Below are 27,989 nucleotides of genomic sequence, written 5' to 3' on the forward strand. Positions count from 1 at the left end.
TGGCCAGAAGAGGTGGCACACACTTTTAGTCCCAATTCTTGGGAGAAAAGTAGGCAGACTCTGAGAATATCCTGATTTACAAAGACAGCCAGAGCTACACAGAGAAACCAACTTGAAAAACGATAATATAATTAAATAACAGGTATTTAAAAGCCTTGTTAAAACCATGTTAGCTTATACCTAAACAGTGCTTAGGAGACTAAGGCAGGATTGCCAAAAATTTGAAATCAGTCTGGGCTGCAGAGTAAGATCCTGTCTCAAGAGTAAGAAGTCTGTCATAACATACTATAAGCAAACTGTCCATACGTCTTGGCTTCCAGTCCTGTGGGCGCTCTGCTCTCTCAAGCCTCTTCTACATTTGTTTTGGTTGCTGGTTCCTTTTCCCTCGGGTCCTCTGTTCTTCACAGGAGCCTTTTTAGGCTCAGGTTCTGGGCCCTGGAAGAGCTGATAAGGAAAAGCTGGGACAGTCCTCTGTGGCTGGTCCTTACCTGTCTCTTTGAGGACCCCTTTGCAGCCTGTCTTGAGCCCAGAGGTGATCACTGCAGTATGTAGGCCTGAATTCTTATAAGTACTGTTTGGTCTGAATTGGTTCTGGTATCTCCTGTTCTTCATGCTGCTGCTACACGAGTTTTAAAGAGATGTTTTTATTAATAGCTTATGTTAACCTTTAAATGATTAGTGGTTATAATTTTAAATCTGCATTTGTCTCTAACTCTTCAATAAGTTATAATGAATGCAATGTTGATTTTTGTTTGTTTTTCGAGACAGGGTATTTCTCCTTAGTTTTGGCTATCCTGAAACTTGATGTCCATACTTGAATAGCTTTAAACTCCCAGCCATCCCCCTGCTTCCACCTCTTGAGTGCTAGGATTAAAAGCATGTACTACCACGCCTGGCCTTGATTTTTATCTTTTAAATATTGAAAAAAAATTGTGCTCTTAGGAAATAGAAGTGTTTATTAAGAATGTGAACTACAGGGTTTCTTGACTGTAACCGTTGGGTGTTTTAAGTTTTATGCATTTTATTTACTGTGTCAGTGTTTTGCCAACCTATATGTCTGTGTACTACTGGTGCCTGTAGCAGTCATAAGAGGCTGCCAGATCCCCAAGACCTGGAGTTATGGATGGTTGTAAACCTGGGTCTTCTGCAGCATCAACAAGTGCTCTGAACCACTGAGCCAGCTCTCCAGCCTGTTAATTTTAGCTTTTCTGTATTCTCTGGCGGTAAATTTTTGTAGTCCAAAACTGAGATTATTAATTTTATTTTGATTATTTAATTTTATTTTTTATAGTTTCTTTGATAATCCTGTCCTCTAGTGCTTTCATGTGCAACTAAATATTCCTTCCCAGAAGTTGATATACAGAATTGTTTTTAACCCAGCAGGCGCAATTCAGATTCTGCAGGACCATTTGCAGTGCCTGACCACCTTCGGCAAGATGTGGAAGAGTTCGAAGCTCTTTACGACCAGCACAGCAGCGAGTATGTTGTCCGAAATAAGAAGCTGTGGGATATTAACCCCAAACAGAAATGTTCAACTCTGTATGAGTAAGTAGCCTAGTTCCTATAGCTCACTTGGGAGCCTACCAAGCAGACATCAAAGATGTCTGGTTTGTGTTTCTTATATTTATTAAAATGTATACTGTTTCACTCACAATGTCTGGGAGAAATGTTCAGAACTTTTGCTGTGTATTTCACAAAGTTTATTGAAGGTTTTTTGTTACTAAATTTGGAGTACAGATCATAATTGGTTTTCAGTTTGAGCTGCTGCTACTGATACTTTGAACCAGGCTTTCTTTCACCCATGGTTTGGGGTTTTTGAGACAGCATTCCATTGCATAACTTAGCAGGCACTGACCTTGCAACACTCTTGACTTGGGCTCCAAGAAACCAGGATTTCAAGTGATGGTGCCCCTCTACCAGTCAGCCATAGCATAGTCTTGTAGTCATGAATTCCAAGTACTTGATTAGCAAAGAACACTATCACTAATATTTGTTGTCCTTGTATTGATGGGTTGTCTGACACCTCACAACAGCAGTGACAAGTTATGTGACTTAGGCAAGTGTTGCCTTTTTATTGAAAAAAGGAACCCTGTATATTCTGACAACTTCAGCTCTGATTCTGATTATTCAGCTAGAGTGAGAAAATTGGGAGCGCTGTACCACAGCTTTTGTGTTGGTCATGAAAAAAAGGAATGTGCTTTTCTTAAGTAACTTTAGATACGAAGTACTTAAGGATTTAAAATATGAGTGTTGTGATGGTTTGTATTATGTTTGGCCCACAGAGTGGTACTATTAGGAGTTATAGCCTTGGAGTAGTTGTGGCCTTTTGGGTGTGGGCTTTAATTCCCTAGTCCTAGCTGTCTAGAAGTCAGTATTCTACTAGCAGCCTTTAGATGAAGATGTAGAACTCTCAGCTCCTCCTGCACCATCCCTGCCTGGATGCTGCCATGTTCCCACCTAGATGATAATTGACTGAACCTCTGAACCTGTGAGCCAGCCCCAGTGAAATGTTGCCATTATAAGATTTGCCTTAATCACAGTGTCTACTCACAGCAGTAAACCCTAAGACAAATGTAAACTTCATAGTCAACTGCGAGTGATGTGAATAACTAACCTGGTGAATAGCTCACAGAATTCGTAAGTTTACAAATACCTGGCCATTTTGAGCTGCACATTAAGTTTTATGGTACTTGATTCTTTAAGGAAAGATATCACAGAATAAAACCTAGTGGAAATTAATGCAAAAGCTAACTTCTGAAACCCCCATCATTTATGCACAGTATCACCTTTTCCTTATTTTCACCTCATTCTGTCATTCCCGAGAGACTAGTCAGTCTAGGTCTCACTTTATGAGATATTGATCAACTTTCTTATGAGAACTCTTGAGTGGCAGTTTAGAAATAACTACAAAGTTAGTCTGGGATGGAAGGGTGAGGGCCTTTGAAGGCCCCTGCCTGTCCTCTCCCTAGTGCTGGCATCAGCTGCAGTTGCGTCCTGTAAATCCATCTGCCACACTGCAGATTAACAAATGTTGCACACATGGGCAGCAGATGTTGGTAGCTCTGGTATAATTAGCTTTATCAGTATTACTTTTTACACTACCATATATAGTGTGCTCAGTTCTTAGCCTCTGGTTAAATAAAGAAATATTTGTTTTATTTTACAGTCTTAAGACTTTGAAGGGGTCATAATGGGAGATCAGAAAACTTCCAAATTCAGCAAAAATGGAAATGGGCATAAGACTGTGGTCTCTTGTTCTTAGCTTCTTTTATCTCCTAAGTAGCCATACTAACTGATCCTAGACTCTTAAACACTAAGGTATGAAGAAATCCTGCTTTGTCTTTGAATCCAACGTATACACTTCCTCAGGATACTTTTCAGGACCTAAGAAACCTGAAGTGCATTTGTGTCACATTTCAAATAGTCGTAGCGTAGGATGGTACTGTTTCTTTTTGCTAGGAGCTCTTAAGTTAAATACTGTCTTCTTTCAGCTGTGACATGTCCACTGCTGCTTAAAGACATTTTTTCCTAAACATTTTACCAAACGTTGAACAGAGAGCTGGGAACATAGCTCAGTTGGTAAAACGTCTGCCAGGTGTGCACAAGATTCTAGATCCTATGTTAAGCTCTCCAGGCAGGTGAAGTTTTGATTGTTGAAGCACTGAGTTCAGTCAGCCCTGTGTTTCTTCTGGTTTGTATTGTTGGGAGAGTTTGATATCAGAAGTAAAATACTTGCCTTGAGAGGAGAAAACCAAAACAAGTACTTTCTTGTAACCCAATGTAAACATATTTTTCCAAGTTACTTCTCTCAGTTGCTGGAAGAGCACGGCCCCTTGGATATGAGTGATAGGATGTTCTCTGAGGAATATGAGTTCTTCCCTGAAGAAACTCGCCAGATACTGGAGAAGGCAGGAGGGCTGAAGTCGTTCCTCCTGGGCTGTCCTCGATTTGTTGTGATTGACAACTGCATTGCATTGAAAAAAGTTGCCTCAAGACTCAAGAAAAAAAGAAAGAAGAAAAACATTAAAACTAAAGTTGAAGAAATTTCAAAAACAGGAGAATATTTACGAGTTAAACTTCCACTAAATCCAACTGCTAGGGAATTTCAGCCAGATGTAAAGTCTGAAGCAGCAGCTGAGGATGTGACGTCCATACCAGGACCTGCTGACTCTTCAGCACCAGCTGCTGAGGATCTGAAGCCCCAGCTGGACTCTGATAGCTCTTCTGGGTCAGCTTCAGAGGACAGCAGACTGGAAGTTGTCTCTCCTGACTTGCCTACACCACTCTGTGAGGATGCTTCTCCTTCCCCCACACCAGCTCCTGAAGATGCCAAACCAACTTACTGGACTCAGTCACACCTGGTCACAGGATTCTGCACATACCTTCCTTTTCAAGGATTTGGCATCGCCCAGTCTCGGCCAGCGTACATTAACATGGTACCAAGCCTGTCCCAGTTCACTAGCATTTACACGCCTTTGGCCAACATTTCTTCTGAGTATCCAATGCCAAGATCCATGCCAGTGGTACCATCTTTTGTAGCCAGCGAGAGAGCAGACGGAAATGCCGCTGCATACTTTGAGAGTCATCGTCTGAACACTGAGAACGCCTCTGATGACCACACTGCCTCTGAAACACAGATCCTGGAGGGTCCTTTGGGAATGTGCGTAAAGTCCCAGAGCAGCACAGCTGATGCCCGGACAGCTCTGAGTGAGCCTGAAGGAAACAGCAGACACAGTGGGAGCTCTGACAGCCTGTGGGAAGCTTCTCTAGAAAACGTCAGTGGAATAACAGATGTTCCACCAGCTCCGTCGGTTGCCATACAGGTAAGGCTTGAAAGAGAAAAGGATATTTTAAAAACTTACTATTCTTTTGTGTGCATGATGTGTGTGCTGGCAAAGGTACACATGTGCACATCATACGTGAACTTTAAAGGACGACTTTAAGGAGTTATTCCCTCCTACTGTGCTTTTACTGAGACATCTCAATGGCCTGAAAAAGGATGGTGCAAGAGCTAAATTTGCCTTTTCAGTGCCATTATTTTTACTAAAAGAAGTAGTTGGCTTCATAGTGGTTGTAAAAACTTCTCCACCTGTAAATAAAAACGCCTCTGTAAGCATCACAAGTACCTGTGTTGTCAGGAGGACGTTGGATGAGGTGATAAACAATAGTCTGTATCCCCTACCACAGTCTATACTGCTAAGAAATAAGGTAACAGAGTTAGCAGTGGAGCCAAAACATCATTTCTGTGTTTAATAAGGAAAAGATAGGAGTCCTATGGCTGCTTCACAGGAGGTACATGCACTTCCAACCACAGTGGCTCCGTTGGTGGCTTCATTGGCTGATGCAGCATTCACAGCAAAGTCAGAAGAGAGGGCCCCCATCTGAGCTGACTGCCCCATAGAACATTGCATGTGCTGCCTGCTGCTCCCCAGAAAATGAAGAGACCGTGAAAGTGGGGCTCAGTTAGAGAGTACTTGCTTAGCATGTACAAAGCTCTGGGTTCCAGGCAAGTCATTGAATAAGTAACAGGGACATAAGGTAAAGGGAAGAAGTTGGACTATATATACACGCATGCCCAGGTTCTGTAAAACCAGGGGGTGGGAAAGAGAGTTGTAAAAGACAGCCAGATGGAGAGAAATGAGTAGTTTCTGTAAGTGCTTTCCTAATAAATAAGCATGCAAACACGTCAGGGTTCTCTGTAGTTGGCCTTTTGGTGTGAGTTCCTGAAAATCCTTATTCAATTTGGCTTCCCTTAAATCTTCTGCTTTCTAGCAAACTTTGAAAAAAGAATGTTACGACTAGTATTGAATGTAAAACATGGTAAAATGTAAAACAAACAATGTTAAATGCTAGTATTAAGTTTGGTTATATTCATAGTATTTTCTGAATGAAATTTTTATATAAAGATATAATCTAAATAGAAAAAAATCCTTAGAAAAATTATGGGCATGTTTTAAACTATTACAAAGTGGATTGCTTTAACTAGTGTTATTGTGGTTGGTTGAGTTGTAAGCAGTTGTTTCACTCCATAGGTGTCCAGGAGCTTGATACATCAGGAAGTCAATACTGAGCCATATGCACCTTTTGAAAGACAACAGGTAAGTCACAAGTACATTAAATTGTTTATATACATCAGTTTTATTGACATATTTGAATTGGACCCAGCTAGTCCCAAAATGAAGTAGACTTTATTTAGACTTCAACAAAAAACTTTTTTTGTGCTGAAGAGATGGCTCAGAGAGTCTGCTCTTCCAGAGGTCCTGAGTTCAAATCCTAGCAACCACACGGTGGCTCACAACTATCTGTAATGGGATCTGCTGCCCACTTCTGGTGTGTCTGAGGACAGCAACAGTGTACTTATTATTTTTTTAATATTTATTTATTACGTATACATCATACAGCTTTCTGCCTGCACATATGCCTGCAGGCCGGAAGAGGGCTCCAGATCCCATTACAGATGGTTGTGAGCCACCATGTGGTTGCTGGGAATTGAACTCAGGACCTCTGGAAGAGCAGACAGTGCTCTTAACCTCTGAGCCATCTCTTCAGCCCAACAGTGTACTTAGATATAATAAATAAATAAGTAAATCTTTAAACAAAAATTCTTTTTTGTTGACATTTGAGGAGGAGACAAAGTTAATTCTAAGAATACTGTCTTTGTTTTAACTTACAAGATGATCATATATTAATTCATAAATCAGGTTATTATATGAATAACATCAGAAGATAGGAGTGGCTATATCTCAGCATGCTAACAATGTTCTTTGACAGTAAAAGCCGTTATCTTGTTTAAAGATGAAACATTACCACTAGTGTTTATTATTGTTCTAGAACTATTAACTAATAAAATTTAGGAACAAGAAAGAAAAGGGGTATAAGTATCATTATTTACAGAAATTAAGGCCAGAATAATTGAAAGGTAATTGCATAGAAGATAAATATTTTCCATACACTAAGATCAACTTATTAAGAGACAGTATTCTACTCTTTTTTTTTTTTTTTTTTTTTTTTTTTTGTTCTTTTTTTTGTTCTTTTTTTCGGAGCTGGGGACCGAACCCAGGGCCTTGCGCTTCCTAGGCAAGCGCTCTACCACTGAGCTAAATCCCCAACCCCGACAGTATTCTATTCTTAATGGCAAAAATTGGTATCAGACAGCAAAACTGCTATTGAGAGCCTTGATGAAGAGACATGCCCATGTGCTTTGTTGGATAGTGTGACAATGAAAAGATTGATTCCCCCCCCCCCTTTTTTTTTTTTTTTTTTTTTTTTTGGTTAATTCAGAACAGCTTTACTATACTTGTGAATCTAAGTAGAATTTAATAGTTCTCTGTTGTAATACCACAAATTACCTCAAAATCGGTTGGCTTTAAGTAGCAAAGAAAAAACAAAACTGTTGTCAGTTCCTCTTGGTCAACAACCAGGGAACAGGTTAGGAATTCTGGTTTTGAGAGAGTAAATATTCTTATCAAAGGAAGGTTTTACATATCCATAAGAAAAAAATAGGAATTGATGAGACCATATAAGCTCCAGTAAAAGCGGTGCTGGTGGTTTTTAGTCATTCACTAATGGGTCCCACACGCATGGCGTTGAAAGAAGAAACAGGAGGCTTTCTGGGGTGCAGTATGGAGTCACCTGTACTCTAATGGATGGACGCTTCAGTGTGTGTAACAGCCCAAAAGCAGAGACAGTTCTGACACCCACATCTTTGGCTACGATGTGCTGTGCCATGCATTGTAATTCTGTGCTGTTCTTTAACATTGACGCAGCTGTAGTAGACACAAGTGTGTTGCCCATGCAGTCTGAACAAGACCGTCATAGTTTCCATAAATTATATTAAAGAGCCATTAATTTCTTTTCAGTACACCTTACTAGGGATTATGAGAAAGAAACTGAAAATCATCTACCATTGTTGCACCTATGCTAAATTTTTTTGTTTCTTGTTTTTTTTGTTTGTTTTAGTTTTTGGTTTTTTTGTTTGTTTGTTAAACAAGGTCTTCTTGGCTGGCCTAGAACTCAATAGATAGATTCAAGGCCTCTGCCTCCTTAGTGCTATGATTTAAGGTGTATATTTTTAGGTAAAACCTTACTTGATCATTTATATACAGTTATACGATACCTTTTAAAAGATGGGAGTCTTGTTTTAAAGCCTCTGAAATTTGCACTCTTCTGTTTGTTCCTGTTAGAGAACTACATCATGTTTGCTTACTTTTTTGCAAGAGTAGGTGAAAAATTCTTTGATTTCTTAATTGTTGAACATCTAGACTGTGTCTGCTATATAGACAGTGCTGCAGTGAGCGGTTCTCTGTTTAACACGACATATCCTGGGTAGCTGAGCTCTTACTAGGTTCCTTCGTTGTACTTAGCTCTACATCAGGTAGGCTCTGTTGTTTAGTAAGTCATTGTTGAAACTTGAGTCAGCCTTGGGAATATTGACAAGGGCTGTGTTAAAGTAGTTCTTAGTTTCTAGGCTTTGATACAAGTCGGGGTGGTTGGTTGTTTTTTAGCTGTTGAGATTTGCGTTGAGTCTTAGGCCTACAGTTTTCTCCCAGGACTTTGAGAAGTTGCTTCACACCTTTCATACTTGTTTTCTGACCTATAAAAGGTAAAAATGCATACTTCTTATAAAAATGTAGTGAAATTTAAATATAATAGCATATAATAGCATAAAGCTACCATTTAATGTCCCAGCTATCTCTGCTGGTGACTTGGGATGTAGAAGTTATCTATAATATCATATTTGTTGTGATTCTTTTGCCAAATTGAGAATAAAAACAGGTAACTGGAGTGTTTACCAGTGACGCTTGCTGGTGTGTCGCAGTAGGCTTGAAGGTTCGTTTATGTTAAAGTCTCCGTCTGCACAGACAGGAGTTAAAGCCCTCCCGCCAAAGCTCTCTGCTCTGTCTGCTGTGCTTCTGGTAATTAATTCACAGTGCTTTGATACAATGCATAATTTCAGTTACTGAGTTCCCTGCCTTTTTAGTTGCAAAGTGCTGAGGTGGGGAAGGGGCAGGAAGTTGTTCAAGATGGCTACGGGTTGGTTCCTGTGGGATTGTCCTGCAGCATGACTTCTGCAGGAGGACTCTCTGACCAGGAGGCTTCCATGCCTCACAGTGCCTTCTTCAGATGACTATGTGATTCAGCAATTCTAGCTGAATGAGAGCTTTGAAAAAGCCTTACATAGTAAGTGATACTTATTGTTTGTCAACATTTCATAGAACAGTACCAACCACATCTTCTTTTTCTGATTGTTTTGATTTTAAGATAATCCATGGTAGATAACAAAAAGTAGTTTATTAGGTATTAATTTGTTGGGTTTTTTTTTTTTAAGATTTATTTATTTTTTGTATGTGAACACACTGTAGCTGTCTTCAGACACACCAGAAGAGGGCATCGGATCCCATTACAGATGGTTGTGAGCCACCATGTGGTTGCTGGGAATTGAACTCAGACCCTCTGGAAGAGCAGTCAGTGCTCTTAACCGCTGAGCCATCTCTCCAGCCCCCTTGGTTTTTTTTTTTTATTACCAACAACTTGCTTGACATTTGCTAATGTCAACACTTAATGTGTTTAACTTGTCTTTAAAATATATGTATATGCAACCTTTAAAACCTAACAATAGTCCCTAATGTTAATATAGAAAATAACATTCAAATTAAACTTTGATCTGCTATTATGCTCTTAGGAAACAAACTTTCAGAACTAATTAGTGTTTAGATTGAAAAGTTAAATTACAGGTTGGCCCTGGGGTCATGAGAGCGGGAGGGCTGGCTCTGCCCCTTGCTGGCTGCAGCATTGGGTCAGCTAAGCAGAGCAGTGCTGGGGAGCTTGCCCTGCTGGTGTGGGTATGAGAGCTGCTAGGCTGACAAGCTCAGCTACCATCCAGGCCCAGATCCAGAGCTTTGAGCTGGCTCACCTCAACATCTACCCCACCTATGAACTGCTGGAGTAATGAAGGAGCCAGCCCTGCAGATCCAAAAATGCAGGATCTCCAAGACAGGGCAGCAGCAGGGTATCTGAGAGGAGTCCTGGTGAGAGTGGAACAGAAGCCAGAGGCCTTGAGTGACCAATGGCACAGTGTAAAGCTCTGGCACCCTGTGGTTTCCAGGCAAATCCTTCCTAGAGAGCCTTTTTTTTTCCCTTTCCTGGGGAAGGTTGCAAGGGCAGAGGGAGGGTACAAAGGGACAGGAAGATGAATGGGATGGGGATGCATGAGGCAAAACTTACAAATCAATAAAAAGTTAAAGGGAAGGTTTATTACAAATTTTAGTAGTAAAATAATAGTTCAAAGAAGAGCTGGTGCTGCATTTCCCGTATAAATTTTCCTTTTCCTGTTATTCTCCTTTGAGACAGTTTGGAACAGATCCTAAATTCTCAGTAGTTGTTCATTGGTGCTCTTGTGGTTCACTCTTAGGGGGACCTTTCCCAGAAGGAGAAGGAGTGCCACCTGCTCAGAGAGCAGCTTCAGGTGGCCTGTGAGGAGTGTGAGCAGATGGAACTCAGGAGCTCACAGGAGACCAGGGACCTGGAGGAGAAGCTGCAAAGGCACGCGGAGGAGAACAAGGTAAGCCTGCCTGAGCTTCCTTGATCGGCTGCGGTGAGTGTGCTTGTCAGCTTCACGCTGCGGTATGAACTGCTCCAGTGCCCACACAAGGGTTTCTTTCTTAATATCCGCTTTCGCTTTTCTCTGCAGCATACCCTAGTGGCAGTGTTGCTTGAAGTGATGTAGAACTTTTACCAACTGCTTTGAGAAAAGGACTGTAAATCTGGAATTCAATTTATCTTTAATTCACTTGTCTGGTTAACTAAAACTCTTCTGTGTTTAATTCTAAGTTTAATTCCTGTCTGCGTTGCGAGGCACTGTCAGGAGAGGTTGCAGATGTGAGCCCTGGAGTCACCCTTGGTTCTACTCCAGTAACTCTGTCAGACCTCTTCTAACAGAGTGGGCACTTGGGTTACTTAATTTCACTGAACTTTAGTTTGCTTCTCTGGAAGATTTGGGGTAAAACTCTGTGGTAAACAGTGAGGGTTACTAAGTATTGGCTCTGCTTCTGTCTGCCTTCTTCTTCCCGAGGAAATGTCAGAAGACTTCGTGGAGCCTGTACTGCATTGACGTCCTGGAGTATCTAGTTTAAATTCTGTTAGTTACATATAGTGAAGTACCAGTCGGCAGAAAACCAGGTTGCTTTAGTGGCAAGGAGATGACAGGTGTGAGGAAAATCATGCTCCTTTTTAAAGAAATGACTGCTTCCTATTCATAAAGGGAATAGAAATACCCTTTTAAGAAGGAAAAAAAAATGGTTTGAGAAGTCTGGAGTAACATCTGGGGTAATACATTAAGTCGTAGGAAATTAGCTTAATGTGACCTTAATTGGAAACTTATTTATTGAAATTGGAGTATATTTGGGAGAAAGGATATGGTTTATAAAGAAAAGTTCGTGGCAGCACTCCTAGGCCTGTTCACAGAGATCAGACTAGGGACAGTCTGCTCAGCTCTCTGTCTGGGAAAAATACCAGCTTTAAAAAAAAAGTTAAAGCCTGTTTAGCATATGATACATGGAATAAACCACTTGAGTAAATAACTAGAATAAACCACTTGAGAGGTTTAATAAAGTGATACAAATGTGTTATTACTTCAGGAAAATTTGAACATCCATGTGGCCTCCTGTTTGAGTTACGGGTAGATTTGGGGACATAGTACTTGATGTGTCATTTGATGAGTGACGTTTGTGATAGAGGCTTCACTGGCTTCACAACCTGGTAGTCAGACTTACAGTACTGTGTCCTATATAGTCCATTAAGCCTGATGTCTGTACAGATGGTCTACAATGGGATACGACGTAGCTAAGAGGAAGACTGACAGAGCAGCGGCTCTGACTGCTGTTCTCTAGCTCCCGTTCCCTTGAGGCTTCAGGCTTTGAGGGGGGTCTTACTGTGTAATCTAGGTTGGACTCTGAGTCTAGGTGCTTTTGCCTCATTCCTGGTGGGAGCATAGGCAGGCAGCCCATACCAGGTTCTTCCAGCACCTTTTTCTTTTATGTGCAGTTTGGATCTGGAGTTAAGATTGTACTCAAGCACATGGTGAGTCCAATTATTCCATCCCTCAAACAACAGGTTTGTTCAGGTACTTTGTACCCTCTTAAATTCTGAATCTGATCTTCTTTGGTTGAGTCTACACGGGAGTAGGTGGGAATGATCATTTCCTTTCATGAAGCTGCCAGGTGGTGATTAAAAGCAGCATATGAGCTCAGGTCATATTTTCTCTGTGAGCATTGTGCAAACGCACACATAGTTATAATTCTTTATGCTTTTGTTAACTGATTTCCTATAGGCAGTTTTGCCAAGTAGGTTCTCATGCTATTACATAACCATCCCACTTTCAAAAAGCCAGATCACAGGTGAGATTATTGGCCCAAAGTATAAACGGAGGTGGCCTGGCTTCCAGTGGCACAGCAAGCAGATTTACATTGATACTGGAAATAAAAATAACCATGTAGAATGTAGGAGCTTATAAGTATGGTAGGCATGGGGCCATCTAAGTCACAGAAATGATGTGACATGTTTGGAATTGGCAAGATTCTATGAGAAGGGAAAATGTGGACAAGACCAACCTAAGTGGACACCACAGAACTTCTGTTCTGCTCCTGCCATGTTGTAAGAGAGAGCCCATGTGTCACATCCATCCAGACTGTTCTCTGAAGTGGGTGGGACTCAGGCTTGCAGGAAGTAGACTAGTTAGCAGTACCATGGCTAAAAGCATGGAAACCCACCCTGGGTGTCTAAGGCATAAGAACAGAGGGAGATGGCCTCTTGGGTCTGTATCATTTTTTACTTTAATGCCATTACTTCCTATTGTATTTGAGCAGTTTAATGTAGGGTGCACCATTCATTTGAGTGAGAAAGCCTGTGTTTTTGTAACTGAATCCTTGTTCTCAGTGTGTTCTGAACCTAAGCAGGAACAGGATCGGGACCTCAAGTAAGAATTAGGCAGTTAGTCTTTCTCTAGCAAATAGGAGTACAGAATTTTATTAAGCATTAGTTGGTAGTTGTGGAATTTGAGACCGGACACTATTTAACATTTCCATGTTCACATATTTCAAAAACCAGCCGCTCATAAGGAACTGAGGAATAGGTCTGGGAGTGGCACTGACCCTCACCCTGCAGGAGAAGCAAACCAGCATTGCCTCCAGAGTTTCTCTGCCACACTACCTGAAATTCAGGCAGGTACTCAGTCCAGATTCCTTTAATGGCCAGCCACAGGTACCTCATTTATATTTCTAGAAGCAAACAAAAACTGCTGGACTTGTTAGGTAAAATGTGTGCAGATTACTTGTAGGTGGGGATCTATGTAGGCTGAAGCCCTAAGTGTCAGTCCAATGGATACACAAACTTCTTCCAAGTACCTTCCTGTAGGGAGTGCTTTTGGTCCAGTGTGGTTGCAGTGTGTTGACTGTCCTGGGGCTGGAAGTGGTAGTGTGCCTGCCCCAGGGTGCCAGCTCCCTGGACTTGAGGTGCTGCATATACTAAGATACTGTTCTTTTTTTCCCTAGAAAGTATTGCCATGGTTATTCAAATATTTTCTAAAATGCTTTTAGATTTCAAAGACGGAATTAGACTGGTTCCTCCAAGATTTGGACAGAGAGATTAAAAAGTGGCATCAAGAGAAAAAAGAAATCCAAGAAAGGTTAAAAGCCCTGAAGAAAAAAATTAAAAAGGTTATCAATACCAGTGACATGTAAGTAACAGCTAAAGGATGGATGACATTATTTTAATACCCTGGGGTTTCTGATTCTTTTCATTCCTTCTTTGTATTTAATTTCATAAGTAAAGACCTTTGTAGGGGCTGGAGAGATGACTCAGTGGTTAAGAGCATTGGATGCTCCTCCAGAGGACCCAAATTCAATTCCCAGTAGCCACATGGCAATTCACAACTGTCTGTAATCCAGCTTCAAGCAGTTTGACACCTTCACACTCCAGGCAAAACAACGGTGCATGTAAAATAAGAGTAAATAAATCATTTTTTAAAAGATACTATTTGGGGTTGGGGATTTAGCTCAATGGTAGAGCACTTGCCTAGCAAGCACAAGGCCCTGGGTTCAGTCCCCAGCTCCGAAAAAAAAAAAAGATACTATTTTCACAGTGGTTTTATATCATTTCAAAAACATTCATTGGAAAGTTCTCTTGCCTAGAACTTTGTCTGAGCTGGCATGTTTTCAGATAAATTACATAAAAGTGAGTGCAGCCTAAAACAAAGGCAAGAAAGAACCAGCTGCTGTTCAGATGAGCATCAGTGTGAGCTTGAACTTGCTCCTTCTTACACTGAAGGGTAAGTGTGTGCAAAGCTCTATCCAGCAGGAAGGTTCAGGGGAATGATTTTATCCTTTCTTTTTAATCCTAAATCTTCAGATTATTAGCATTTGGTCGTATGATATGCAGGGTTTGTTAATAACTGCAGGTCTTGGGCATAATTGTCACAGAGGCTATATCTGAGGCAGTATCAGTTAGAGGATTGCCCATTGCCCACATCAGAGTGACCTGTGTCCATGTCTGTGAGGAATTGTCTTGGTTGGTGACTGCCTTCCCACTCTACTCTGAGTCGCACCATCCCTAAGTGAACAGACCAGGACTGGGTAAGGAGTATAGCTCAGTGTGAACCAGACATGTGGTAAGCTGGAGAGTTAGTCAACAAACAGTTTTACGTGGTATCTCTCTGCTCATGCTTGAGGCCCTGCCTTGAATTCCCTCTGTCATAGACTCCTACCTAGAAGTGAGAGCTGACATACCTAAGTTTGACTTGGTAATGACGTATATCTCAATGTCTTAGTCACCGTTGTATTGCTGTGAAAAGACCATGACCACAGCAACTCTTATGAAAGAAAGCATTTACCTGGTCCGTGCATTCTGTTTCCGAGGCTTAGTCCATTATCAGCATGGAGGGGAGTATGGGGAGGTAGGTGCTTAGAGCGATAGCTGAGAGCTGCATCCTGACCCGTGGGTAGAAAAAGAGACATCTGGGCCTGGCATGAGCTTCAAAACCTCAAAGCCCACCCACCCCCAGTGGTTCCTTCAACATGGCCACACCTACTCAAACAAGGCCACGCCTCCTAACCCTTGTGATTCTTTCAAATAGTTCCACTATCTGGTGACCATATAATCAAATATATGAGTCTATGGGGGCCATTCTTACTCAAACCTCCATACACAGCAATAGAAACCAAACTAGGGGGTTGGGGATTTAGCACAGTGGTAGAGCGCTTACCTAGGAAGCGCAAGGCCCTGGGTTCGGTCCCCAGCTCCGAAAAAAAGAACCAAAAAAAAAAAAAAAAAAAAAAAAAAAAGAAACCAAACTAGAACAAGGCCAAGACTCTGTGACCCATTCATTCTTAAACTCCTGCTGTTCAACATAGTTCCATACAATCCCTTAGATTAGTTTCCGCTGCTGAGCCTTGCACCAAGCTCAGGGACTTAACAACTGCTGTGTTTGCTCAAGGTCTAGCAATCTGGACCGTGAACCTGGCTGGACCATGCTTCTGTTCTTGCCAGTAGCCCTATCTATAACTGTCAACTAAAGATTGACTGTGTGTGACAGCAGCACCACAATGGTGTCGTTTGATTACTTTCAGAGTTATTCCATTGGTACATCATGCTCATGGAGACAATAAGTAAAACTGGCACGAAGGAGGTAGTCTGAGTTCACAGGGTTCTTTTGTTGACATGGGTGCAGTTTACTGTGTGAAGTTGTCCTGAAAAAACCTGAGAGGTAATGAGTGTTTGTGACTGCTTTTACAGGTCTGCACAGAAAAATGATGGATTAGATAAAGAATGTGAATCACAGCCGGACCAGTCCCTTGGAATCAGGCAACCAAGCTTTAATTATTCTTTTTTTTTTTTTTTTTAAAGAGATTTATTTATTATATATAAGTACACTGTAGCTGTCCTCAGACAAACCAGAAGGGGGCAACAGATCTCATTACAGATGGTTGTGAGCCACCATGTGGTTGCTGGGATTTGAACTCAGGACCTCTGGAAGAGCAGTCAGTGCTCTTAACCACTGAGCCATCTCTCCAGCCCAGCTTTAATTATTCTTAATTAGTCTGGTCTCACAAGACTTTTAAGTACATTGTTCTTTATCTGCTTCTCCTAATTACTTCTTAAGGCTTGGATATGTATATATTTCAGGTTTCTACTTTTATTTCCCATTGTCAGTATAAAAATGCCTAGACTTATCACTATCATTTCTCCTTTTTGTTGTTGTTGTTGTTTTATTTGTTTTGTTTAACTAGGGTCTCAACTGTGTAGTCCTGGCTGTCCTAGAACTCACTTTGTAGACTAGGCTGGCTTTGAACAGATAGATCTGCCTGCCTTTCAAGTTCTGGGATTATTAGCATATACCATCATGCCTGGTCCCCCCCCAACTAACTTGAAACTAAAAATGTGCTTGAAGCACTCTTCTGAGCTGGGCGTGTAACAGTGCTTTTCTGGTATGAGGAGCTTGGCTTGGTTCCATCTCCATCAGTAGAAAATGACTTTACTGCCACTTGAGACTCTAGTCTCAGCATGGAGTCATAGTGTGTTGTTCTGTTATTGCAAGTTTGTTGAATAGGTTTCATTGTGAACTTGTAGGGCTTTCTTGTAATCCTTACTAATGGATACTGTGTTGCTCTGTGCAGAGCTAGGTCTCAGAGATCAGCACTTATATTTTGCTTTGCTCCTTTAATGCCATCTGCAAACTCTGTTCGCTCCCCTCATCTCTGTGCCTTTCATAGTGTGTGTCCATGATGGAGCTGGCAGACACAGTAAGCAGACATTCTAGACTTATAGACACCTCTGCAGTGTTTTCTTTTGTGCAGGTTGTAGACTTTAGCTTTTATGCACAGAGGTCATGACACCAGAGAGGGACTGTGGGAGAGCTTACAGGTTCCAGAGGAAAATGTATTTAAAATGAAAACAAAAGCAGAGAGATAATGGGAGGGGTGGGCCACCTGGAAAAGGTCAGAAGCCAGGGAGGAACACAGGAGTAAGACAGAACACCGTGTTCTCATTGCTGTAGTGTAACTCAGGCTTCTGTACGGTGGTTTTAGACATGTGGCCATGAACATCGTTAGGCAGGTCACCATTTCCTTTTCTTGTGTCTTATAATGGAATTTCAGCGTTTGAGAACAGTTGCACTCCAAAAGAATCGCACTCACCGTTAACTGCTGCTCTCCATCGACACACACGTTCACATGCATAGACACTCAGTCACACAAACTGGTGTTGTGCCCTCATGTGCACTTACTCCAGAGACGGCCTTTGATTCCTTATCTTGCTTTGATCACTCGAGAGTGCAGAGCGCTCAGTGAGTGGGAAGTGAGGCAGGAAGTTAGTCTCGGAAGCCTGATGTGATTTCAAAGCTGACCTGGCACATGACATCCTTGTGATCTCGATGGCTGGATTTGTTTTCAAGCTTTTTTCTTTATTCTTCACAGCAGTGCACTCACAGATGAGAAGGCAAAAGTAGAGGAGTCTGTCAGGAAAGGGAAGGAGCTCTATGAAGAGAGTCAGCAGAGAGCTGTGGCTGCAGAGGTGAGTCCAGGACGCTTGGCAAGCAGCAGAGGCAGGGGCTTTGCTTCGTTTTTCTTTGTGTTAGAATAATGCTGTTCACAGAACTAGGGCGGTCAGAAGTAGGCTGTCCTCTAGAATCTCATTTCTTAATAAAATAATCCTTATTTCTCTTTGCCCGTGGATTTTTAGTTTTTATTCCTTCTTTTCAGTTCTAGGACTCCATGCTTGCCAGGCAAACATACCACTGGGTTATATCCCTAATCCCAAAATTTTTTACTTGTTTCAGAGTTGTGCCCATAAATATATATTAAATTTAATTAAGTGACATACCATGAGATATACCAATATTTACTAATCTTTCAAGAGCAAATGAAAGAAATCCCTGGGCTGAGCGATGCCTCTCTGTTACCAAAGTGCTTGCAGAACAACAATGAGGACCAGAGGTCATGCCTGGAATTTGTATTTTGTAATAAGCTGGCATCGGGGTAGCAAAGACAGAAAGATCCCTGAGGTTCACCTGCAGGCTAGCTTCTCCTACTTAGCAAGTTGCAGGCTAGTGAGAGACCTTGTCTTAAATAAACAAAAGAGGTGGATATCACCTGAGAAATGACACCAGGGATTGACCTCTGACCCCTATATGTGTGCACATGTGTATGCACATGTATACACCAGAACCTACTTAATAAAATATATTTCTGACTGGGGCAGTGACTTGTAATTCTAATCTCAGGTACACCAAGAAGCAGAGATGGGGAAGCGACAAGTCAAAGGACAACCTATCACTAAATATATACGTGTGTGTGTGTGTGTGTGTGTGTGTGTGTGTGTGTGTGTGTGTGTGTGTAAATTTAGGTGTCTGCTTGAGTACTCCTCCATCCCCTAGAGAAATACACATTAATATTGGTATACTATTAATATTGGTATACTATTAATATTGGTATACTGAAGCAAAGGAATTGGTGATGCTTGACTCCTGGCTTTTATTTTCTTTATTTTCTAAAATGTAATTTCTGACACTTACTTTAAAACCAAGTTCTGCTTGTTATTAAAAACATCTGTGATTTTTCTGGGAAACTAAGGACAGTCTGGAAATAGCAGACTTCCCAGTTACCTGTTAACTGTGCAGTGCTTCTAAGAGAAGCTGGGTAAAGAGCCAGTGTCCAACGCTGTACTCCGTGCCCAACGGAATGCCAGCCTACCAATTTTCTCAGCCTGTTCAGCTCACATTTTATGCTACTCAGCAGCTGGTTTGGCTGGAGGGCCCTGTCCAGGTTATTGACCTGAATTAAAACAAGGTGTTCTGTGTCGCCCACAGTATTATACAATAGCTAGTTACCTTGTAGGGAAAGCTGCAAGTGTGCCCCAGATGTCAGTGCTGCAGATCCCTCCCTCTTGGGAGGCTTTGGCCTCTGGGTACTGACTGTGGCAGGAGGGGTCATGGAGTCTTCCAGTGTAGCTATAAGCTGGCCTGTGCTTGTGTGCAGCTAAGCAGAACGTTGTGTGGTGTCATTGATGTATATGCTTTGGGTGCCATTTTCAAATTCTTAAGTTCTCATTCCCGTTTACCTGGTAAAATGACCGCATGCTCATGTTCTAACACGCTGCCATCACACTTTATTTAAAGAGAAACTGGAAAGTACTTTACAAGGTTTACATGTCAGTGTTTTAAGTAGCTGCACATCTTCATTTGTTAAACATTTATCCTCTAACATGTGGACAGGTGTCTGTGCTTGAGAACTGGAAGGAGCGAGAAGTCTGTAAACTGCAGGGCGTGGCAACACAAGCAGAAGCCTGTCTTAAAAGCCTGAAGCTGATGAACAGGTACAGGGCCCCTCACTCTTCTTCCAGTAACACTAGAAACACTTAAAGCAAAAACGAATTTAAAAATGTTCCTCCCCAGGTCTGCCCAGAATGGTGCCCCATCCCTACCCACACAATCTTACATTTACCCTCCCCCAACACACACACACACACAAATGAAAATAAATAGGTAAGGGACCAGTATGCCCAAAAAAAACCAAACAAACAAACAACAACAACAAAAAACAAAACAAAACAAAGCCAAAACGCCCAAAGTAAAACCATAGAATTCATTTTGTGTTGGCAGTCCCCAGTGAGATTCCACTGGGGGAGATTGGCTCTCTCTTTGCCACTGGGTATCGATTGCACACAGCTTTTTTCTTAGGGTCTGTGTTTCCCTAGTTCTGAGACTAAAGTTTACACCACCATACCTGGTCCAAAATTTATAGTTTCAAAAAATACTTTTTATTTTGAGTTTGTTTCTGTTTACCTTTAAATGCTTTTTAATGTTTCCCCTCTGTAAAGTGGATACTAAGCAGTTTCCTATTTTAAAATTTTCCAGTGACTCTGCAGCATATCCTGATGTGGAGTGTGATATACTTTCGTGGGAAACATTCCTTTCTACTGTAACAGAAGAAATTGAGAACACAAAGGTAAGTTAGAAAACGTCATAATTATACTGAAATCATTATGATGGTTTTAATTCTCATATTTAAAACATTCCTTTTTTTTAATGTTATCAATTGTTTTTGTTGAATTACTGTGAACTTTTCATGAAATTATCTTAGAGGATTGGCTCTCAGAGGCTTCCAGCATTCAGAGGATGAGGTCTTCCCCGGAGCTCACTCTTGTGAGAAACAGTTTTCTTGCTGTAGTGATCATGGGGCCTGGGAGGGCCACCCTGCTTTCCTTTACAGCCTCTCCCCACTAGAAGCCTGTGGGCTAAAAGGTTTGGGTGCATGGGTTTGTATGTTTGTTTGTTTGTTTGTTTGTTTTTAGAATGATTATCTTAAAGTTTCATCAAACTCTTTGTCATGTAAATTATCTGATAAGAAAACATGTTAGCTGCAAATAGTGGTTTTCTTTTGGAATATTTTAGAAACTTCACATTTTCCCTTCTACCCACAGTGTCAGTTTGAAGAGCAAATTAAGGCTATTAAGAGTGGCTCTCGACTCAGTGACCTTTCCAGTGTACAGGTTTCTGAGCTTTTATTTCCTGCTTGTTCAATGGTGAGTTATCAGTGTGAAGAAGTGCATAACCACATTGTTCTCCTAAACTCTCCAAAGAAGTGTGATTGATTGTTCTCTGAAAACGGGAATGCATTAGTCTTAATGTTTCCTTGTTGTTGTGGGTAGCTTTCAAGCTTTAAACATTCTAATGTAAATGGATCAGTGTTTCTTCAATCGGGCATGAGAACAGGAGAAGATATGCTGTGATGCATTTCTGTCACTTTCGTGTGCCATAGTGTCTGACTGCTTTCTTGCTGCAAGGTGTGTGTGTGTGTGTGTGTGTGTGTGTGTGTGTGTGTGTGTGTGTGACAATGAACTACATATAGTCTAGGATGTACAAAAGTAGTCTGAGTAACAGATGTGTGTGGTTGAAGCCACAGTATTTATCACCATCTGAAATTAAATTTCTTGTAATTCTAATCTCAGATACACCAAGAAGCAGAGATGGGGAAGTGACAAGTCAAAGGACAACCTATCACTAAATTTATATATAAAGAAATACATGTGTAAATTAAACTTCTAGATACTTGGTGGCATCAAAATCTTAAGTCTGTTTCCAAATCAGGTACAAAGCAAGTAATGCTTTGTGTAAGACATGCAGGACTTAATTGGACTCTTTACAATTTAGTAAATATTCAAAAAATTTTCATGTTCAAAGTTCAGAGACCTCTCAGTGTAACAGGAACTTGTGTAAAAAAGTATCCTTGGAAACTATTTTGCGCTTCATATCTCCCTCATTTGTTCACTGAGTATTTGATAGCGATCAAGGTTAAATGTATGCTAGGCTCTCAGTTCTACAGGCTTATGAGAAGACAGACCTCTAGACCACAGTCACAAAGAAAGCATGCTGATATTTTTTCCAGCCACTAGTGTGGATGCCCTAGTGACATAAATCCTCCCTAGGGTAGGAAGGGGTTGAGAGGGTAGTGTTTAGGAGAGGGGTCTGAAGTTGCAGTGAACAAAGCACATGCTGGGAGCTAGAAATAAAAGGTACACGCAGTCTGTTCTTTGGGGGAAGGGACTTGAACACTTAAGGGCCAAAGACCCAAGTGTGAGCTGTTCTTTAGATCATTAGGAAGGCTGTGGTTTAGGCTTCTAGTCAGAGGTTGTGATGAGATCAATGCTTAACAAAGATGAACTGGAGGGAGGAGTAGATAAGAGGACCAGGCTAGAGGACTTGTGCTTGGCCCATGACCCTCTACAGTGTGTGGAGGAGGGGAGACAAGCTGGGAGCAGTACAGAGGAAGACCTGTGCTGCTGAGGAGACTGGAGCAGTGTGGCTGTATGAGAACGCTGGGTCATGGTGGGATGAGAGACTGCTACTGAACCTGGATTTGAGCACATTGAGTTTGGTTTCTCCAGATCACCCAAATGGATGTGCAGATGAGAAGTCTAGACTAGGAAGTAAGGAGAGAGAGGAGTCTAGAGTTCAGATCTGGGCCTCTAGCAGAAAATAAAAGGTAAGCACTACAGAGAGCTGCAGGATGAGCCTGGAGAGACCACAATGCTGTGTCTCTCTGTCTTAGATGAGTGGAGACAGCTTTGGGGAGTTCTAGGGCAGGTCATTCTGATAAATTAGCAGGAGCTCAGCTGCCAGGACAGAGGTGTGGTTAGGTAGAGTGGACGGAGAGCTGTCAAGTAGGCACTTCTCTAATTTTACTAATAAAAATAACAGTTGTTTTAAAAGTCACACATCTGTATGTGTTCTAATGAGAATTTATGATTGCTGATATTTTAAAAGTTTACTCGGTGTATTCAAGCTTGTTGAGGGAGCACTGCGTTGTCTGCGTGCGTACTCTGAGATCGATTGGTTTCCTCCCTCTCACTCAAGCCCTAAGCGACCTAGCTGTTGTGGTCTTTACTCCACAGATTCATCCTCAGTTACTCTCTGAGTCTTCAAGACATGAGGATCACGGGCTAGTGGCTTGTGTAGACAGCATGACTGGAGCAGTCCTCAACGATCCGTATGTAGGGCCTGATAGTGGCTGCTCAGAGGAAGTTCCAGAACTGTCACTGGGATCGCCTACCCATCATCCAGAAGGTGCTCAACAGTTAGAGGTTAAGAAGGCTAGCCAGGTGTCTCCATCAGAACAGAACCCTGAGGCTGATGAAAAACCATCTGGGCAGGCCACGAGGTCAAGCCAGTCTCAAAAAAATCCTTTCAACAGTATTATTGAACACCTGTCAGTGATATTCCCATGTTATGCCAGGTATAGTTGTGACTCTTAAATATTGCATTAACTGTTTCTTTGGTGTTTGTTGCTACTGTCCTGTGGAGACAGGGTTTCATCACTGTGTATCTCCGATGACTGGAATTCACTATGTAGTCCAGACTGATCTTGGACTTAAAGAGTTCCACCTGCCTCTCCTCCTGACTGCTTTGATGAAAGGTATATGCTGCCGTGCCTGGCCATTGAATTGTTTCCTGGTCAGATAAAACTATGGCCAATTACAGACTGCTGTGAAAAGAACACATTTTGCTGAGAAAAACAAGCACTTCATTTCTTGCCTCTTGAGACTATAGTAGTGTGTAGTGATAGACATTAACCCAGGGCGCTCTCCTTGTTAGACAAAATCTCTAACACTTAGGTATACATCCAGGCCACATGTAACTGCTATTTTGTTTGTATCAGGATTGGAAGAATTGACCACTGAGTAACCCAGCAGCAGCAGAGCCCATCTAAGATTTAATGAGATTTGTAATACACCAACATTATTTGTTGTGGAATCAGTAAATGAGGTGTAAAATAGTAGCTCTGTATCATAGTGGGAAAGACATAGCAAAGAACACAGGCAACTTACATTTTGCAAACATGAAGTCTGACTTCTTAGAAGTGTAAGGTGGAAATACTAGATTGAATTCAGAAGGGAGATTTGTGCACATATCACAGAGGGACCTGTGTGAGTCTCATGCCTCAGTCAACAAGCGCTGTTTATCAGGCTGAGTGTGGCTTCTCACACTTCACTGTGTCTCTGCTTCCCAAAGTTAGGATCTGTGGACTGCTAAAGACAGCACTGCCCTTTGTACCTGCATTGTATTTTCTTTCTCAGATTAATGACAGACTATGAAATTGAAATTTAGAAACAAAGTAGTCATTAAAACGTCTGGGGCAGATAGCTGGGGAGATAGATGTCTCAGTCTGGTAAAGTACTTAGGCAAGCATCAGGACCAAAGCTCGGATCCCCTTCACCCTCATAAAGGCAGCAAAGGCACTCACTTCAGGGGTCAACACAGCAGAGGCAAAGAAGACAGGCAGAGAGACTCCTTGGGCCCACTGGACATCAAGTCTATACTTTCAAAAAAAATACACAGGAGAATGACAGGGAACGACACCCAGTGTTGACCTCTGGCCCTGTGTATGTGCACACACAGACTCACTGTTTGTTGATCTCTGCTGTTGGCCGACCTGACATTCAGCAGCAGCTGTAGCTGGGTCGTTATTACTGAAGGCCAGGTGTTGTTGTCCATCCCTTTAATCATAGCACTTGAGAGGCAGGGCAGATTTCTATGAGGTCAAGTCGGTCCTGGTTTACATAGTGACTTCCAGGCCAGCCAGCACTACACAGTGAGGCCCTGTTGCAAAAACAGAAAATGTAATGTTGAAGTACTTTAAAGATTTTTTTGTTGAATTTTTTTAAATTATTTATTTTATGTGTGTGAGTGCACTGTTTCCCTCTTCAGACACACCAGCAGAGGGCATCAGATCTCATTACAGATGGTGGTGAGCCACCATGTGGTTGCTGGGAATGAACTCAGGACCTCTGGAAGAGCAGTCAGTATTCTTAACCACTGAGTCATCTCTCCAGCCCCTGTTTAATTTTTTTAGTTACATGTGTCTGGTATGGTGTACATATGAGTGTAGGTGCCCATGGATGCCAAAGGAGGTTCCTGGATACCTAAAGCTAGAGTTGCCAGTGTGTGGGGGCCTCTGATGATTGCTAGGAACTGAATATGGACCCTCTACAGGTGCAACATGCACTTTAACTGGTCAACCACTTCTTTAATCAAACCCTTCTCTCTGCAGTGGTCACAGTTAGCTGTGTGCAAGATTAGGTCTGGTGTGTGTTGATAATGATACTGAGTCGATATTGTTATTTATCACCCACATTTCCCTTCCAGCTCCGAGCTTTCTGGTTTTATTAAAAAAGTTAGAAACAAAAGCAAGAACTCATTCTCGGGATTAAGTATTGAGGAGATTGTTGAGAGAGTAACAGAACACATTGTCGAGGAACAGAAGAAGAAGAAGGTAAGATGTTCATCATCGTGCTTATTTGTACAATATGAGAATAGGAAGCTTTAATTCAGACGCCAGTGCACAGAGAGCAGCTGACTGGAGATGGTGGCCAGGCTCAGTAACTCACTTCATCTCTCTTCCTCCTCATCACCTCGGAAGCCAAATCCAGGAAAGGACAAGAAGACATCTGAGGCTCATCCCGCTGCCTCTGTGTCCAAGTCTTCCCCGAGTCCACCCTTGGCAGCTGCTGGACCATCAGCTAAAACCAAAGGCCAGAAAAAAGATGATGTCCCTGTGAGTATCAACTGTGTGAGTGCATGGCTTGTTTTCCTCTTCGATGGGACAGCAAGGGAACGGAATTTTTAATCCATAAGTTAGCCCTTTTCACTCTGAAGCTTCTTTTATTTGAGACTAAAATAGGGACCAGAGTTTGCTTTATTTGAATATGCATTCATATCTGGTACCCAGAGCAAAGACCCTGCGTACAGTAAAGGCCCTGACTGTCCTGGGCATAACCCAGCTTTGTGCTATGCCTGCATATCTGCAAATGATCAAGTGTGTTGATTTTGTAAATCACATGGGAAAACTGTTTCTGGATAATTTTATTCTGTGTAAGCAAGGCCTTTGTACTTGAGCCTGGGCAGCAGTGGAGTAGCCATGCTCATGCTACCTCTGCTCTTCCCTTGACTGCCTGGAAGGAGATAATGACATCGCCTAGATGTACCCAAGAGTTGACGTTGCTGTGTAAATCTTGTTTTCCTTAAAGAAAATAAGTGTTTTATTTATATGGCACATGTGTTAAATTGTTATTGTAAATATATATATTGGCACAGTTTTTTTTTAAAGATTTATTTGTTTTATTTATATAAGTACACAGTAACTGTCTTCAGACACCAGAAGAGGGCATCAGATCCCATTACAAATGGTTGTGAGCCACCATGTGGTTCCTGGGAATTGAACTCAGGATCTCTGGAAGAGCAGTCAGTGCTTTTAACCCGTGCTATTTCTCTAGCCTCCTTTATTATCGCACAGCTCTATAATTGTTCATATCTTACAGTAACATACCCAAGGCATGAATGAATGTGTGTGAGCCTGTTAGCTTTACCTGTGTGAAGCTGTGGATGTCGTGCCTAGCAGACAGCAAGGACTCCCTAGGCCTTACCACACTGAGTGCTAAGGCCAGAGACCTACTAAGGACACACGGGTGGCTGGAGGGGCACCTTCCACTTTAAGTTGCATTTGGTGTAGAATATACCTTGCCCTGCTTCTCCTGCTATAATGCAGAAGTGAGAGTTGGGTTAAAGTTGCTGGCTACAGCAGTCTCTCAGGCCCGCAGCATAAGATGTTACAGAGTACAGGGGTGTTGCCTAGAGTTAGCTACTGAGTCTTTGGGAACTAGTCCTTATTCCTCTTGTGCTTTTAGGGTTTTGGGGGTTTGTTTGTTTGTTTGTTTGTTTTCTACTGCCTTGTGGAGCTTTTCCATTTCTCCCCCATTGAGGTTTCCAAGGGTCACATCTCTATTTACCCAGTGAGAAAAGGGAGAGAGGGGTTGCAAAACTAGGTCAAAGCCTGACTTCCCTGGAGCTTAAGTGAGTTGTGTCTTCAGAGACCCTCCTCCCAGATGGGATTTTCCAGCATTTATTTATATATATATACTAAATATATATATGTATATATATATATTTTTTTTAAAGATTTATTGTATGCGAATACACTGCAGCTGTCTTCAGACACACCAGAAGAGAACATCGGATCCCACTACAGATGGTTGTGAGCCACCATGTGGTTGCTGGGAATTGAACTCAGGACCTCTGGAAGAGCAGTCAGTGCTCTTAACCGCTGAGCCATCTCTCCAGCCCAGCATTTATATTTTTAAAGGAGGATATTTCACTCCCTTCCCCTTCCCTAAGAAGTAGAGCAGGCAACATTTGAAGGAGGGAGCTGTTTCTGTGATGATTCATCTTAAGTGTTTGCTTGATGAGCTGGTGACAGGCCTCTCTAACCTGGGAGACAGGCCTGAGGTGTGCCTGAGGGGATAATCTGGATGAGGTTACCTGAAGTAAAAGACCCACCAAGTGTGCACGTATTATTTCCTGATGTGAGTCCTAGACTGTGGGAAAAAAGTGTGTGTATGCACATGCAGGAACAAGTGCACACTCATGTACCTATGCAGAGCCCAAGGTCCTGCTCTATCATTCTCACTGTATTCTCTTCAGAACAGCGTCACTGAACCTCTGTGATTATAGACATGTGCAGCTGTGCTCACCTTTTAATGCGAGTCCTGGGGATCCAAACTCAGGTCCTCATGCCCATGCACAAACACTCCTACCTGCTGAAGCAGGCTACAGTAGAAGGTGCAAACTGTAAGGGAATTGTATAGACTAAAGCTGGGTATGGTAGTGTATACATGTAATCCTACTCAGGAGGCTGACGCAGGAGCCTGGGCTCCTGTCTCACAAATAAACTCAAAGAGCTACCCTTACCCAGAGTTACCACAGTGTTATTTACTTTACTAAACATGATCAAATGTTTGGGTTACTCTTGGCAAAACTGATTATTTCAGGGCCTTGAGGGTGGCTCAGTGGTTAGAAGCAGCACATACTGGTGTTGCAGAAGACCTACTTTGTTCCTAGCACCCACATCAGGTAACTACTGGGTACCTGTAACTCCAGTTCCAGGGGATCTAACACACACCATTGGTATGAACAAGATGATCACTTTGGTCTTAATCTTTATGTCCTTGGCATGGGTGGGTGGGAAGAATTCCAGATTTGTTTATACTTAGAACTATGTATCTTACTACACTGGGAGTCAAGTTAGCTGTAAGGTTTTCCAGGTCGACTGCTCTGAGCTCTTCAGGCTTTATTCCACATCTTAGGGCTCATTCCTCCCTGTCTTCCCTGACACTGAGTCCTGCACAGCAGCCAGAGATCCCTCACTATAGCTCCTGCCCCATATCTGCCTGGGCTCTGTTAGCACCTCAGGAAAGAGCAGAACTCCACAAAGCTGCAGCTTGAGCCCTGGTCAGTCACTTGCAAATGTTTCTGGGTCAGTTTGGGGCCCCAGTTCTTATTTGTTGTTGAAGCCTTATATAAACAAGATTCTTGCTTCTTAGATGCTCAAAATTATGATGATTAGAACTTGGTGTACACTAGGGCAAGTGCTGTGAGGCACAGGAGGCCA

The 27,989-nt window shown here is 42.0% G+C and overlaps 1 protein-coding gene across 22 annotated transcripts in view; it reads left to right on the forward strand.

Moving 5' to 3' along the window:
- The window catches only part of Ttc3 (tetratricopeptide repeat domain 3), a 99,847-nt gene that overhangs the window by 68,418 nt on the left and 3,440 nt on the right, over positions 1-27,989 (forward strand). For 17 of the 22 annotated variants that reach the window (XM_039088473.2, XM_063270621.1, XM_063270625.1 and 14 more), the window contains 13 exons: positions 1,381-1,545; positions 3,800-4,823; positions 6,033-6,098; positions 10,412-10,561; positions 13,593-13,732; positions 15,787-15,855; positions 17,466-17,562; positions 19,262-19,362; positions 19,904-19,994; positions 20,470-20,571; positions 22,441-22,781; positions 24,692-24,818; positions 24,966-25,100. In XM_039088473.2, coding sequence (XP_038944401.1) covers positions 1,381-1,545; positions 3,800-4,823; positions 6,033-6,098; positions 10,412-10,561; positions 13,593-13,732; positions 15,787-15,855; positions 17,466-17,562; positions 19,262-19,362; positions 19,904-19,994; positions 20,470-20,571; positions 22,441-22,781; positions 24,692-24,818; positions 24,966-25,100 — 2,608 coding nt within the window. The remainder of the gene's footprint in view (positions 1-1,380; positions 1,546-3,799; positions 4,824-6,032; positions 6,099-10,411; positions 10,562-13,592; positions 13,733-15,786; positions 15,856-17,465; positions 17,563-19,261; positions 19,363-19,903; positions 19,995-20,469; positions 20,572-22,440; positions 22,782-24,691; positions 24,819-24,965; positions 25,101-27,989) is intronic. The other 5 variants (XM_039088461.2, XM_063270616.1, XM_039088467.2 and 2 more) reach the window with 3 other exon arrangements.

Source organism: Rattus norvegicus, chromosome 11 (assembly GCF_036323735.1).
Source record: "Rattus norvegicus strain BN/NHsdMcwi chromosome 11, GRCr8, whole genome shotgun sequence".
In the NCBI taxonomy this organism is placed as follows: domain Eukaryota; kingdom Metazoa; phylum Chordata; class Mammalia; order Rodentia; family Muridae; genus Rattus; species Rattus norvegicus.